Here is a 16,252-nt window from a genome sequence, read left to right as displayed (position 1 = left end):
ATATGAACACATTACTGGAGACGTGTGCTTTGCCCACAGTGTAATCTATGCATTTTATTCAGTCTTCAAGGAATAATAAACACAACAAAGGGTTATGCTTACAGCCATGCTAAGAAAATCACATGCATCAACATCAATAACTTGGGTAATGTACACTTTTTAAAACTGCAGCGTCTGTACCAGCGGCTGCAGCTGCCCGCCAGAAACATTGGAATACATTCAGTAACCTTGTAAATGTTTGCGTCTGGGCTTATTAGCAACCTGGAATTATCTGGACTAGTCACTGCCTGTGTCCAATGCAGACAACACTACATCAGTACTCATGAATGCAAACAAAGGGCTACAGTGTGAACAGTGTCTGCCCCGCACGGCACCGCTGCTTACTTGACTCAAGGACACACAGCTGGGCGTCCCCGGCGAGCTGCGCCACACACTGGTACATCCCGGAGTACTCCTGGCGCACCAGGCCAAGGATCTGCAGGTTGTTGCCGCTCACACTCTACAGGGAGGCTTGGCATTACACACACCTAACACAACACAGCTGTGTTTTGTGTAGCTATTGACAGCATTATATTTATCTCCCTGCATAGAGCCTTATATCCCTTATCTACTGAAATCCCTTATGTATCTACTTAGAACCTTGTATCCCTTTTCCTTTACTTATCTCTTTAGAACCTTATGCATGGAACCTTATGGATTCTAATGTATCTCTTTACATACCTTATGCATCCATTTAGAGCAGTGGTTCTTAACCTTTTTACTTCCCCGCCCCTTCCAGGAAGTAGTCCTTCCCTCCACGCCCCCTTGCATCTAGCAATAAAATTTCCTTACAGATGTTAAAGAAACTGGCAAGCCCTAAGTAGACTACAGGAAACTGAAGTAATGGCGATACTTTTGCATTTGTTCATAAACTTCTCAATATTAGCCCACGCTCTTGGTAAGAGAATAGCAAATATAATTAGAGAAATTCCTAGTTTTCCCCTAGGGCTCGCACCCCCCCTGGAAATTACTGTGCTCCCCCTCAGAGGGGTGCACCCCCCAGGTTAAGAACCACTGATTTAGGGCCTTACATTCCTTTCCCCTTATGTATGTATGTATGTATGTATGTATCCACCAATCTATCTATCTTATGAATCTACATATCTCTGTCCTTTTAAACCTGTAACAGCGATAAATTTCCACACCGCCACAGAAGTCCGGCTCACCTGAAGGTATTCCGTCTCCACCAGCAGCTCGCCGTTCTTGAGCCAGTGGAGCGAGGGCTCTGGCTGGCCGTACACGCTGCACTCCAGCTCCACGTTCTCCTTCTCATAGGCGAGAGCGTTGGCCGGCTGCCTCAGAAACCTCGGAGCAACTGTCACACAATTTTCAAGCTTTAGTAACTGAGAGAAACATGATGACTGAAGAACACTAAGATTTTTACTATGCCAAACTTTATACTCAAACCGCAAAAATATTGCTAGTCTTTGTTATTCCATTTTCAACATTTTACCACTCTAGTAACTGAGAGGAACTTAATGATTGAAAAACACTTTAGATTTTTACAATGGCAAAATTTATCCACACAAATCACAAAAAATATGCAGTCTTTGTTATATCACTGAAAACACTTTAGTACTGAGACAAACATCTAACCTAACCTAACTTAACGATAACTGGCAAATGCTAACCTTTCACAATGCCAAACTTTATATACTCAAACCACAAAGATATGAATAGTCTTTCTTATACCATTTTCAATACTAGTAACGGAGACAAACATATGATCATCATTTCCTGGATGCCTGCTCCTAGGAGCTCCCAGCAGGGGATGGCCATGGCAGAAGAGCTTCCATCTTTCTCTATCCAGACACTCCCTCCTTGCCTGCTCAAAGTTTCTCAAAGATTTTCCCCCCCTCTCCCCAACATACTCTTGCACCCTATCCCTCCATTTCACTGGAGGTCGTCCTCTAGAATTCCCTCCCTCTATCTCACTCACATATACCCTTCTGGTCATCATACTCTCCTCCATTCGCTCCATGTGGCCAAACCACTTTAAAGTCTGTCGCTTCACTTCTTCCACCACTCCACACTTCTTCCCTTCACCCCTGTGACACATTCCAAAACGCTCGTACACACTTTCATTACTCATTCCATCCATTCTACTCACACCACAAGCACTCCTCAAATAACTCATTTCCACTGCCTGCACTCTAGACCTCTGACTTTCATTCCAGGCCCACGTTTCACTTGCATATGTGAGGGTTGGTACTATTATTGTATTTCTCAAATCCCTCTTTACCTCCATGCTCACACTTCTGCCATTCATGATTCGTCCCAAAGACCCTACCACCCTTCTTCCCTGCAATGCCCTTATTCTTGTCTCTCCCTCCGTACCACCATGCTTACACATAACTGATCCAAGGTACTTAAACTCATTGACCTCCTCCATTTCTTCACCATTCAAAATTATTTTGCATTCTTTTTCACATTAAATTCTCACTCTATATGGGCATACAAAATCTACAACCTCACTTCTATTTCGCTCACAAACCATCACTTCACTTCTGTTGACATTTACTTTCAGCTTTCTCCTGTTACAGACACTATCAAAAACACTGACCAAATTTTGTAGGTCACTTTCATTTTCTGCAATGAGCACCGTGTCATCAGCAAACAGTATCGAATTCAGTACCCACTTCCTTCCCTCATCGAACAGTCTTACTCCATCTTCTCCAACTTTGCCCTTCATTTCTCTAATGACACCATCCATATAAATATTGAATAACCCTGGTGACATGACGCACCCTTGTCTTAAGCCCACTTTTATCTCAAAATGTTCACTTGTTTCTCCAGTAATTTTGACACATGCAGATGCATCATCATATAGAGAGACTGTATTAGCTCTAGCTTTTTCCATATTCATGAAGGCAGCGTATAGTTTCTTTCCTTTTACTATTATTTTTTCTACTTCCATCCTGAAGGCAAATATCTGATCCACACATCCCCTTCCCTTCCTGAAGCCTCCTTGTTCTTCACTGATTTTCTCTTCTGTAAGTCTTTGCACCCTCTCTATTATGATTTTTCCATATACCTTTCCGGGTATACTCAGGAGACTTATACCTCTATAGCTCCCACATTCCCCTCTCCTGCCCTTCCCCTTGTAAACTGGGACAGTGATGGCTTTCGTCCAGTCTGCTGCCCCCCCCCATGCTACTTCACATATCTTGACCATCCATTTCACGACTTCATCTCCTATGACAAACATATAATTCACAATCACTAAGATTTTTACCATGCCAAACTTTATTCACAAAGCACAAGAGTTAACCAGCATCTTCATTCTTTCATCCCTTTCACTGGTAAACTCTGGAACAGCCATCATGTGTCTGTATTTCCTCCTGCCTATGACCTCTACACCCAATATTAACCTCTCATTTTTTTCTTTATAGGAGCAGTGCTTTATTGTTTTCATTGTTTTTTTGCCTTTGAACGCTTTCATTGCTGTAAAAAAATATATATGTCATAGTTTTGTCTCACCTTGGACCTGTATGTGGGCCACGGCGTCGAGCGAGTCCTCCCTGTTCTCCGCCCGGCACCTGTACGTCCCCTCGTCCTCCTCCTGCAGGCCATGGATGTGCAGGCTGCTGCTGCTGGTGCCGCGGAACAGTGTGTCCAGGTCCCTGAGGAAAGGCAGAAAGGTACGGTAAGCAAGTGAGTTTTGTATCTAATTGCTGTTTGTCACAATTTTTCTTTTTTTACAGTAGAGGAAGCAGCTCAAGGGAAAAAATAAATACCAACAAAAACAGTCCATTACAATAAGCCTGCTGCAACACTTACCTTATATACAGCAATAACTGCAACACACACACACACACACACACACTAAAAAAAAAAGTAATGGGTATATATTTATTTGATTCTGAAATCTCTCCCTCAGTCACTGTTATCCAAGCTCTCAAGACACATCAAAATACCCCTCTCAGTCATCATCATCATTTCATCGACGCCTGCTCCTAGGAGCTCCCAGCAGGGGATGGCGACGGCAGAAGAGCTTCCACCTTTCTCTATCCAGACACTCCCTCCTTGCCTGCTCAAAGTTTCTCAAAGATCTTTCCCCCCTCTTCCTAACGTACTCTTGCACCCTATCCCTCCATTTCACAGGAGGTCGTCCTCCAGCATTCCCTCCCTCTATCTCACTCACATACACCCTTCTGGTCATCTTACTCTCCTCCATTCGCTCCATGTGGCCAAACCACTTTAAGGTCTGTCGCTTCACTTCTTCCACCACTCCACACTTCTTCCCTTCACCCCTGTGACACATTCCAAAACGCTCGTACACACTTTCATTACTCATTCCATCCAATCTACTCATACCACAAGCACTCCTCAAATAACTCATTTCCACTGCCTGCACTCTAGATCTCTGACTTTCATTCCAGGCCCACGTTTCATATGTGAGGGTTGGTACTATTATTGTATCTCTCAAATCCCTCTTTACCTCCATGCTCACACTTCTGCCATTCATGATTCGTCCCAAAGACCCTACCACCCTTCTTCCTTGCAATGCCCTTTCTCTTATCTCTCCCTCCGTACCACCATGCTTGCACATAACTGATCCAAGGTACTTAAACTCATTGACCTTCACCATTTAATGCGGAAGATTACTTTACAGTTGATCGATCAAAATAGAACAAGAAGAAATCACAATTTGAAGATAAGTGGTAAAAGATTCTCGTCACACGAAGCTAAACACTTCTTCTTCAATCGAGTTGTTAAGGTTGGAACTCTCTACCCTGTGATGTCGTTGATAGTACAACAGTTATGGCCTTCAATAATAGATTAGACAAGTGTTTTGAATCCAACCAGCAACTAAGATATTACTCATTGTCGTAATAACGTTAAGTTATTTCGAATACTGGTGTCCTTGTCCGCTTTTATCGCCCGGTTAGTGGTAGCAGTAATGGTAGTTCTTTCCTCTTTCCTACATAATTTCCATGCAGTTTTTCCATGCTGCATGGTTCTTTTTCCTTTCCTGCCAGGTTTGGCTGGAGGGATGGGGGGGGAAGAGCCTTCGCCTTTGCTGTCCTTCATCTTCCACCTTTGATTAGATAGTTAGTGTAGCTTGTCACAAACAGCCTCGTCAGGACCAGCAGGTCTGCTGTTGTTTGTTCTTCCTTTGTGTCTTTGTGTTCTTCAAAATTCAAAATTATTTTGCATTCTTTTTCACATTCAATTCCACTCTATATGGGCATACAAAATCTACAACCTCACTTTTCAGAAACCATCACTTTACTTTTGTTGACATTTACTTTCAGCTTTCTCTTGCTCTTGTTACAGACACTGTCAAAAACAGTGACCAAGTTTTGTAGGTCACTTTCATTTTCTGCAATGAGCACCGTGTCAACAGCAAACAGTACTGAATTCAGTACCCACTTCCTTCCCTCAATCAGTCAGCCTCTGAAATGATGAAGGCTGAGCACCAGGCAGGGAAGAGAACATTCCAGCAAACTATAATGTAAAAAATGTAAAGCCAATAAAATATTCCTGTGGATTGATGAACAACTCATGATTGTATAGAGCCTGTGGCAGCCAGCAACATAAAACATTTTCTTGTCATGAAAGTGAGCATAAATACTCACTTTAAGGCAGTTCACACAGCTACAAAGAATAAAATACAAAATGAACAACATACATCACAAGACAAAGCCCTGCTGAGAGTGTTGGCCACACAGTGTTAGGCCTTGGCACAAGTATGAGAGAGTATTAACATGCACAAGGTGTCTTAACCATCCTCTTCCCCGCCGCCTGTGAGGAGAGAAACCAAGCATGAGTCTTGTCAGCCGGGCAGGGAATTGGTCAATGCTATTTGTCATGCCATACATTGCTTGTGGGAATATTTACAGGTTCATCACATGCAGCAAAACCATTCTTCCTTGTTGTTACTAAGGCAAACAGCTGATGTTGAGTTTTATTGTAATGCCTTGAAAACTAAGGACACCTTCCCTGTACAAGATACTACAGAGATACTTAGTAGCATAACCACTTTTTAATGTATATGAAACTAGTCCAGAATTCTCCATTTCCTGCCTCTTGAGCCACGAGGCTGGGGGAGTAAGGCTCAGCACTGCCCACAGACTGGCTGACCAGCTCCAGGGCTCTCTCCAGGGCCAAGTCCTGGCCAGAGTGGGCACCATGGGCAGCCTCCCCTAACCTGAGTCTCCTCTACACCCACCACTGAATGGGTATCACGTATCAACGGGGGCTGTGCCCTTCCTCCCCAGGGGGGGCTCTAAACTCTATGCAGAGATCTGTCACTTATGAGCTTCATGCCTTCTCGGGGAAGGTAGTGACGGACAATCCTGAGTCTATTGTGTGATGAGATCATGGTGAATTACACACACACACACACACACACACACACACATTTCTAACTAACAGGGAAATGAGGACAATAATCAAGGACAAGGTTTCCAACTGGTGCCCAGTGAGGAGTGGGGTCCCACAAGGTTCAGTGCTGGCGCCAATAATGTTTGCTGTTTATATAAATGATATGGTGGAGGGAGTGACCAGCTATGTGAGTTTGTTTGCAGATGATGCAAAGCTGTTGAGACGAGTCAATGATGTGAAGGACTGTGAGGCATTGCAGAGGGACCTGGACAAAATATGGGAGTGGAGTGGTACATGGCAGATGGAATTCAACCTTGGGAAATGTAAAAAAATGGAGTTTGGTAGGAGTGGTAGAAGATGTGAATACAATTATAAGATGGGAGGTGAGATAATATGCAGAGGAATGGAAGAAAAAGATTTGGGAGTGACTGTCTCAGAGAACATGTCACCGGACAAACACATCAACAGGATAACATAAGGACAGCATTTGTGTATTTTGGACGAGGAGATGATGAAGAAAATAATAGTTACAATGATAAAGCCAAGGTTGGAGTATGCAGCAGTGGTCTGGTCTCCTCATGAAAAGAAGAACATAAGAAAGCTGGAAAGAGTGCAGAGAGTGGCAACTAAGGTAGTACCGGAACATAGGGATCGGACTTACGAGGAGAGACTCAATAGCATGGGGCTCACAACCCTGGAGAGAAGAAGAGAGAGAGAGAGGAGACCTGATAGCGGTGTACAGGGTGGCGAGTGGGGTGGAGAATCTGGACAGAGAGGACCTGTGTGTGTGGAGCGAGAGAGAAACGAGAGAACATGGAGAGTTGAGGGCGACCACGTGTAGGCGAGATGTGAAAAAGTTTAGCTTCCCAAACAGAAGCATTGAGCTGTGGAATGGACTGGAGGAGGAGGTGATTTGTGCAAGAAGCATTCATGATTTTAAGAAAAAGTTGGATAAGAGGATATGGAGACAGGACAGCATGAGGGTAGCTCTTTTCCTGTGTCACAACTAGGTAAATATACACACACACACACACACACACACACACACACACACACACACACACACACACACACACAGAGACACACCCACACCCACACGGCCCGGTAGCTCAGGGGTAGAGCGTCTGGCTCACAACCAGAAGGACCGCGGCTCAATTCCCCGGCCGGGTGAAGATAAGTTGGGTTTATCTTCTTTCACGTGTAGCCCCTGTTCACCCAGCAGTGAGTAGGTACGCGACGTCAGGCAAGGAGTTGTGACCTCGTTGTCGCGGTGTGTTGTGTGTGAGTGGTCTCAGTCCTACCCAAAGATCAGTACTATGAGCTCTGTGTTCCTCCGTAGGGGAACAGCTGGCTGTCTCGAGAGAGACCCGCAGCAGACCAAGAGGTGAATTACACACACACACACACACACACACACACACACACAGACAGACAGACACACCCACATCCACACCCACACACATGTAAGAAACAATAAAGACTGTAATTCTGCAAGAAGACCTAAACAAGATTTGGAAGTGGAGTATGGAATGGGAGATGAAATTCAATGTGAAAAAAATGTCATGTTATGGAAATGGGAAAAAGAGAAGGAAGACCAAAATGGACATATAAAATGGGAGATGGTGAAACATTAAAGAAAGTACACGAAGAGAGAGATCTGGGAGTAACAATGCAAGATAACAAACAGCCAGAGAGTCATGTTAATCAGATATTCGGTGATACGTATAACATGGTGAGAAATATAGGAACAGCATTCCACTACATGGATAGGATGAGAAAGTTAATTACCACCATGACCAGACCAAAGTTGGAATTGCAGAGGCAGTGTGGTCTCCTCATAAGAAGAAACACAAAGAAACTAGAAAGAATACAAAAATGGTTCCAGAGCTGGAGGGATTGACACATGAGGAAAGACTAAAGGAAATGGACCAACCAACACTAGAACAAAGAAGAGAAAGGGGAGACCTAATACAAACCTACAAATTATTGAACAAAATGTAAGAAGTAGACAACGAGGAGTTACTACTAAAAGAGGAAATTACCGCCAGGAACACAAGAGGACAGCAAAAAATTGAGGAAAGGAAGATGCTTGAGAGACACAAAGAAATATATCTTCCTGCAAAGAAATATAGAGCTTTGGAACAGACTAAGTGAGGATGTAGTATTGGCGAGGAGTGTGCTAAGGAAAAGTTGGATAAATGTAGATATGGAGACGGGACCACACCAGCGTAAAGCCCTGGCCTGTAAAACTACAACTAGGTAAACACACACACACACACACACACACACACACACACACACACACACACACACACACACATATGATATCCTTCTGTGATCTTCCTGTGTTAGTCTTCCCTAAGCTGTCCTTCCTTTCCCTTCACTCTCTCTCTCCCTCGCCTTCCATCCTGAACAAACCCTTGCAGCCCTTCATGCTCCCTCTTACTCTTTGTCTAGGAGTGGCCCATCATCTGTAGTCTTGGCCACCCTGCCCTTGGCCATGGCTGGCACCGTGGGCAGCAGCATCTTGGTGGTCAGCTCACGGCCACAGACCTTGCCCACGACCTGACCTATGGAAAAAAGAATGGAGGTGATTTCCAGCAAATACCACTGATAAATAAATGGCCAGGAAGGGGCAAGTTTAATACCTGTGGACACTACGCTGCTTTAATAGCAACATCTCACAAAAAAAAAAAATCTCTCTCTCTCTCTCACACACAAAACTAGGTAAATACACACACACACACACACACACACACACACACACACACACACATCCTGCCTCGCCGCCCCAAGAAACATCAGATTACCTCAGGCCGTTGTGTCAAGAACAGGAGTGAGTCCTTTGCTCTCCAGTACTGAACAAACATCACATCATGAAGCCAAACACCAGATTCTCATCAAGTGTGCGTCTAGTGGTGGGTGGCAAGTGACCACGACCCACCTCAGGTGAGGCTGCCCATCATGAGTGAGGCCCCGGCCAATGCTCTCCTCAACAATGAGCAAAGCTGAAATGTCAGGGGAAATTCTCAACAATACTGGCAGCATGGAGCATCACCAGGGCTCAAGGCAGCTCTCCCTTAGTTTCCGAGACATGAAAATAAAGAGAGCTGAGAAGAAGGGCTCAGTTCTGGATGACAAGTTTTCCCTACTCTTCCAGGCACAGTTCAGTGTTGGTGAGGTGGTGTTCCAAGTGTGTCACTGCCTGCAGTGTTCATGGCAGCCAGGAGCCTCATGCTTGGCCCACAGTCTGCTGGGATGATGCATTTGCCAAGCAAGGGCGCACACACTGCCTCAGAAGGTTCCATGGCCACAGGTTTTGGATGTGTTTGATGCCAAATTCCAATCTGCCACAGGAAGAGGCTTGACAGAAGACAACCTAAAGTTCTTAGCTGGAAAGGCATTCAGGAGTCCTCAAGTACAAGATTTCACTAACATGTCATGGTCATGGTTCTGCAAGGAGCCTCTGTCAGGACGGAACTTAACTTTTTGGAGTGGTTCTTTGAAGGTCACCAAGGAGCACAGCCTTAGAGCTTTGGGCTTTGTGGGACACCCGCAGGCTGAGGAAATGATACAAAACTCCAAGCCTAGGGCTCCTGCACTTCTCTGACCCAGAAGTTGGGGGAGGCAATATGGCATGGAAGACACCACTAAAGACTGTGTTCAGAGGCAGGTATTCCTGCTTCAGCCTTGTACCAGTAACTCCTTTGTCCGCTGGGTGAGGTGGTAAGGTACAGTCTGGGGCATGTGCTCTAGCAGACCTTCAATTCGTCCTGTACCTGAACCTAAAGAGCAGCAAGTACTACACCACAGCCAACAATGGGTGTGTCAAGCCTCGTCTAATTCTTAACATCCCAGCAGCAGGGCACGTCAGGGGAATCCTAGCCCAGTGCTCCACAAGCAATGTATCCAAGGCATGATGCCGTAGATCCACCTCCTGTGAGCACCAAGCCATCTCATTGTGCTCGGTATTATAAGACACTTTGGCTTCTCACATCGGCTATTTCTGAAGGTCAAAGAGGGGGTCAATCAGGTTATAATGAGTGTTTTTTAAGGTTCATGCTACAGAAGAAGGATCAAACTAGGTACCACCGGGCTCATAAAACCACCCCTGGAAATGCTCACAACTCCTAGGAAAGCCTTGCCAAATATGTGAACTTGGTTAACAAAATGTTTTAATATAGGAGTGACAATGTGTCTCCACAACACCCCCACAACAACCCTGCTGATTGTCCTGACACCCTGGAAAGCCTGCCAGACACAGACTTCTCAGCCTCCGTGTGGTCCTCAGTGCTTGGCAGCGTGACAGACAGGGACTGACTGGAAAAGTGGACACTTGTCCGTGGTGGAAAATATTATTTGCATGCTGTTCACAACTAATGGATGTTAAGAGACAGTACAGAAATCTTCTCATATTTGTCTGTCATAAACCTAGTAAATGTTTATCAGTGTTTGTAGGAGTTCCTTTTGGGTGTTGTATTGGCTAATATGAATACAAGTGTGCCGATGGAGGCTCATAAGTGCTGCAATCCCATTTTTTAATAATAATAATAATAATAATAATAATAATAATAATAATAATAATAATAATAATAATAATAATAATAATAATAATAATAATAATTAACAAAATTCTGTGGGCCAGGTTTAACACTTTGCTCTTGTTTAGGAAGAAATTAAGTATGATTTGCAGTACCTGAAAGGATCACTTGACCTTTGGCCTCAACCCATGGAGCTAGTCTGCTATCAGGAACACTCAACTGAGACTTTCCATTCATCCACTTACACACACACACACACACACACACACACACACACACACACACACACACTCTCTCTCTCTCTCTCTGCGGCTCAGTCACCCACCTTTCCCACGGCCCGGCCTCCCAGCACAGAGAAGGTCACCCCCACGGCCTTGCTCATCAGGGTCTTGATCCTCACCACGCGGGACACCTTGGCGCCATTCAGGTAACACTTGACCTGCGGGATGCCACTGCCGGCAGCCACGGGCTGTGAGGCGGAGGGGAGGAGGGAAGGAGTGTCAGTGAGGGCCGCAGAATGGTCCCCAAAATAGTGGCTTCAGAGCTAGTGACGTTTTCTTACTTTTTGATATCGCTGGGCACATGAGAGCAACAGCATCACACAGCATTGACTCAAAGCCTGTGTACTGCTGCAAGGGATGAAGGAATGAAGAAGCTGCTTACTCTTGCATAAGGGACTTGGACAGCATAGGGAAGAGCTAAAGTAGAAAGAGTTTGTAGGATGGGTCAGGCCAGGCTGGGTTAGGTTAGAAAGGGGGTGAAAGAATGAAGAAGCCAGTTAACTCTTGCATAAGGGATTTGGACAGCATAGGGAAGAGCTAGAGTAGAAAAAGAGTTTGTAGGATGGGTCAGGCCAGGCTAGCTTAGGTGTGGGGGGGGCTGGGTTAGGTTAGGAAGGGGGTGAGAGTGAGGAAGCTGGTCAACTCTTGCATAAGGGATTTGGACAGCATAGGGATGAGGTAGAGTAGAAAAAAAGTTTGCAGGATGGGTCAGGCTAGGCTGGGTTAGGTGTGGGGGGCTGAGTTAGGTTAGGAAGAGGAGGGGACAGTGGGATTGGTTGGTTTAATAAGGGCAGGAAAGAATGAAGAAGCTGGTTAACTCTTGCATACGGGATTTGGACAGCACAGGGATGAGTTAGTGTAAAACAGAGAAATACAGACACACAAACCCTCACATAAAACTCAAAAGATCAACACAAGACTTAACTCAACTTGTGTCTACTCCAACAAGGCATATCCGGACACACTCACCTCCACATAAGAGCCGAGGAAGGCAGCCACAAGCGCCGGGCCAATGTTCAGCGCGACAAACAGCGGGTAGGGGAGAGTTAGCGCCTCCTGCTGCACCCCGCAGTCACTGTCTGAGGCCCGGCTAAGAAAAGTTGGTAGGAAACTTAAGACAGTATTCATTTGTTAATCATTTACTAGCATCATAATTCTTTTCATCACTCCCCACTCCCTGTCCTAACCTACCCAAAGATGCCACACCTGACCCAGCCTGGCTTGACCCAGTCTTCAAACTTTTGCTCTACTCAAGCTCATCCCGATGCTGTCCAAATCCCTTATTTTATTTTATTTATTTTTTTACAGCTAAGGAGACAGTTCAAAGATAAGTGCAGAAATTCAAAGAGAAATTCAAAGATAAGTAAAAGAAATTCAAAGATAAGTATAAATTGCCGTAGAAATTCAAAGATAAGTAAAAATTGCCGTAGAAATTCAAAGATAAGTAAAAATTGCCGTAGAAATTCAAAGATAAGTAAAAATTGCCGTAGAAATTCAAAGATAAGTAAAAATTGCCGTAGAAATTCAAAGATAAGTAAAAATTGCCATAGAAATTCAAAGATAAGTAAAAATTGCCGTAGAAATTCAAAGATAAGTAAAAATTGCCGTAGAAATTCAAGAAGTAAAAATGGAAAGACTGAGTGGCGGGAATGTGATAATTGAAGATCCTTAAGACATGACTGAGCAAAACAAAAAGTTCCAGCAAGTTTTTACAATAGAATCAAATTTCAAGTTACTGCACCACCACAACCGCACTGATGATTTTTCAGTACCGCGCCACCTCTAGCAAACAGTTAAACGAGCCTGTTTGCAGATGATGCAAAATTGCTAAGACATATTAGAAACAGTAAAGACTGTGATATTCTCTAAGATGACCTGAACAAGATTTGGAAATGAAGTATTGAATGGGAGATAAAATTCAATGTGAAGAAATGTCATGTAATGGAAATGGGGAAGAGTGAAGGGAGACCAAAATGGACATATAAAATAGGAAATGGAGAAATATTAACCCGGCAGCTTCGGCGGACCCCATTTGGGGCTCGACTCAAAACCCCTAATTCCAGCTAATTGTTGGTGGTGGCGGCATAGTGCAACCCACCATGCATGGTCATTGTGGTGGGTGAGTGATCTTGAGGTGAGCTTATTTGTCATAGGTTGTGTTGTAAGGTCATGGCAGACTGAATTAGCTACCCATACAGTAATCACTTGTTAAACTCTCTAAAATAGACAACAAGCGACTCTCAGCTAGATGCCGCACGTCACGACTGCTTGTTTTGTAACAAACACTGCCCATAACAATGGAGTAAAAGTAAATATTTTTAACGGCTTTATGGTCATGAGAGGAGTACTCTGATGTATGTTCCATGCTCTTTTTTTAGTCTCAAAATGCAGTGTAATGTTGCCGTTTCTCGGCCACCTCTCGGCTTTCCCATAGCCGAAGAACACGGGCTAAAGAGAGTTCAAGAAGAGAGAGATCTGGGAGTGACAATACAAGATAATCAACAGCCTGAGAGTCATGTAAATCGGATATTCAGTGATACGTATAATATGGTGAGAAATATAGGATTAGCATTCCACTACATGGATAAGGATATGAAGAAAAAGTTAGTAACCAATATGATTAGGACAAAATTGGAATATGCAGAGGCAGTGTGGTCTCCCATAAGAAACACAAAAAAACTAGAAAGAATACAAAGAATGGCAACAAATATGGTTCCAGGGCAGGAGAGATTGACATATAAGGAAAGACTAAAGGAAATGGACCTACCAACACTAGACCAAAGAGGAAAGGGGAGACCTAACACTAATTTATAAATTATTGAGCAAAATGGAAGAAGTAGATAATGAGGAGTTACTACTAAAAGAAGGAATAAACACCAGGAACACAAGAGGACACAGTAAAAAATTTAGGAGGAAGATGCTTGGGAGACATAAAGAAAAATAGCTTACCGCAAAGAAATATAGAGGTTCGGAAAAGACTAAGTGAGGATGTAGTATCTGCAAAGAGTGTGCAAAGCTTTAAGGATAAGTTAGACAAATACAGATACGGAGACGGGACCACACGAGCGTAGGCCCAGGCCCTGTAAAGCCACAACTAGGTAAATACACATAATAACAGCCAATGTCTCCCCTAACACCAAAGGTTGGAATGAGGCAAGATGTAACACTATGCTGGAAGACACAATACAGGCACTGACAGATGAAATAAAAAATAATAAAAAGGTATTATTAACAGGAGACTTAAATTGCAGAGAAATGAAATGGGAAAATTAGACAACAGAGGGTGGTGGAAATACCTGGGGAAGTAAACTATTGAGGCTGGCAACAGATAACCTGGTGACGCAGTGGGTGCAAGGAGAAACAAGGCTGAGAGGGGATCACCAACCATCAAGACTTGACCTAATTTTCACAAAAAACGTGGAGTTGGATGAAGGAGTCACTCACGAGTGCCCCTTAGGAAAGAGTGACCATGAACTATTGACGACGAAAACTTTGGAAGGATGTGAATATTGAGATGAGGCTTATAAGGAAAAACTATGCTCAGGCAGATTACGTTGGACTCAAGACTTTCTTCACTGGGGTAGACTGGACTGATATGAAGAGGAGTACTGATATTCAAGAGAAATATGACTTTTTTATGAATATTTACAACAGAGGAACAGAGATATATGTTCCATACTACACAGTAAAAACTAAAGGAGAGAAAACATGGTTTGGATGGAGGTGTGGAACAGCAAGAAGAAATATCAATAAGGCAAGGAGGAATTTAAAGAAAAGACCAAATAAGAACAATAGGGACAAATATAAAAAGCAAGAAATGATTACGTGAAAATAAGGAGAGAGGAGGAAGCTAAATTTGAAAGAAGAATAGTTTTTATATGTAAAGAAGAACCAAAAATGTTTTATAAATTAGTAAACGGGAAGTTGAAAAGAAATGAAGGAGTGGAAAGGATAAAAGAAAAAAATGTATTCTACGAAACAGACAAAGAAATTGCAGAAATATTAAATAAAAAATTCATAAAGTGTTTACGAAAGAAACCGACTTTGACTGGGGCTCGGAAATTGCAATGAAGGGAAATTAAATCTTGTAAAGGTTGAGAAAGGGGAACTGTTGCAGCTGATGAAAACCTTAGAGGGAAGGAAAGCTACGGGACTGGATGACATCTCCGGTCAAGTGCTAAAAGAGTGTAGAAATGAATTACTGGAGCCACTTCATGACATAATTACATGCTCTATGAATACAGGAAAAGTGCCCTTAGAGTGGAAGAGAGCAAACATTGTACCAATTTATAAAAGTGGAGATAAAACTGAACCACTAAATTATAGGCCAGTCTCTTTGACAAGTGTAATGTGCAAGATTTGTGAAAGTATAATAAAAAACAATGGGCTGATCATTTAGAAAAGGAAAACATGATAAATGAGGGACAGTTTGGATTTAGAAAAGGGAAATCGTGTGTCACCAACTTACTGTGTTTCTACTCAGGAGCAACAGACAGGGTGCAAGAAAGAGAAGGGTGGGCTGATTGTGTGTATCTCAATTTGAAAAAAGATTTTGACAAGGTTATGCACAAAAGGTTAACCTGGAAACTACAGCAGTGGGGAGGAATGGGCGGAAAGGTTAAAGAGTGGATGAAGGATTACTTAACGGGAAGAGAAATGAGGACGGTGATTAGAGAAGAGAAATCAAATTGGAGGAGAGTAGAGAGTGGAGTTCCTCAAGGCTCAGTTCTGGCACCAATAATGTTCATGATATATATAAATGATATGCCCATGGCTATAAAAAGTTGTATGAGCCTTTTTGCAGACGATGCAAAGTTAATGAGAAAAGTGAGGACGGAGGAAGACTGTGAGGAGCTGCAAAAAGACTTGGATAGGGTGTACAGATGGAGCCAGTTATGGGAGGTGGAATTTAATGCAAACAAATGCCATGTTATGGAAATGGGGAAAAGTAAAAAAAGACTGAGGAAAACATACAGGATGGGAGGAGACAACTTAAAGGTGGTACATGAAGAAAAGGATTTGGGAGTAACGATGCAAGACACACTATCCCCAGAAAAGCAC

General features: G+C 43.4%; 1 protein-coding gene and 1 pseudogene across 1 annotated transcript; one reads left to right on the top strand and one right to left on the bottom strand.

Annotated features, from left to right (window-relative positions):
• Positions 1-340: 340 nt before the first annotated feature.
• On the bottom strand, positions 341-12,283 carry LOC126991130 (neogenin-like). Its single transcript, XM_050849880.1, has 6 exons — positions 12,161-12,283; positions 11,236-11,379; positions 8,816-8,939; positions 3,520-3,662; positions 1,206-1,354; positions 341-499 (listed from the first exon to the last, which is right to left on the bottom strand). The coding sequence occupies exons 3-6, from the start codon at positions 8,893-8,895 to the stop codon at positions 341-343; spliced, it is 531 nt and encodes a 176-aa protein (XP_050705837.1). The 5' UTR covers positions 8,896-8,939; positions 11,236-11,379; positions 12,161-12,283.
• LOC126991129 (signal transducer and activator of transcription 5B-like) lies at positions 9,189-9,979 on the top strand (annotated as a pseudogene).
• Positions 12,284-16,252: the final 3,969 nt, after the last annotated feature.

Source organism: Eriocheir sinensis, unplaced genomic scaffold (genome assembly GCF_024679095.1).
Source record: "Eriocheir sinensis breed Jianghai 21 unplaced genomic scaffold, ASM2467909v1 Scaffold244, whole genome shotgun sequence".
Classification (NCBI taxonomy): Eukaryota; Metazoa; Arthropoda; class Malacostraca; order Decapoda; family Varunidae; genus Eriocheir; species Eriocheir sinensis.
This window is presented reverse-complemented; position numbering and strand designations above follow the sequence as displayed.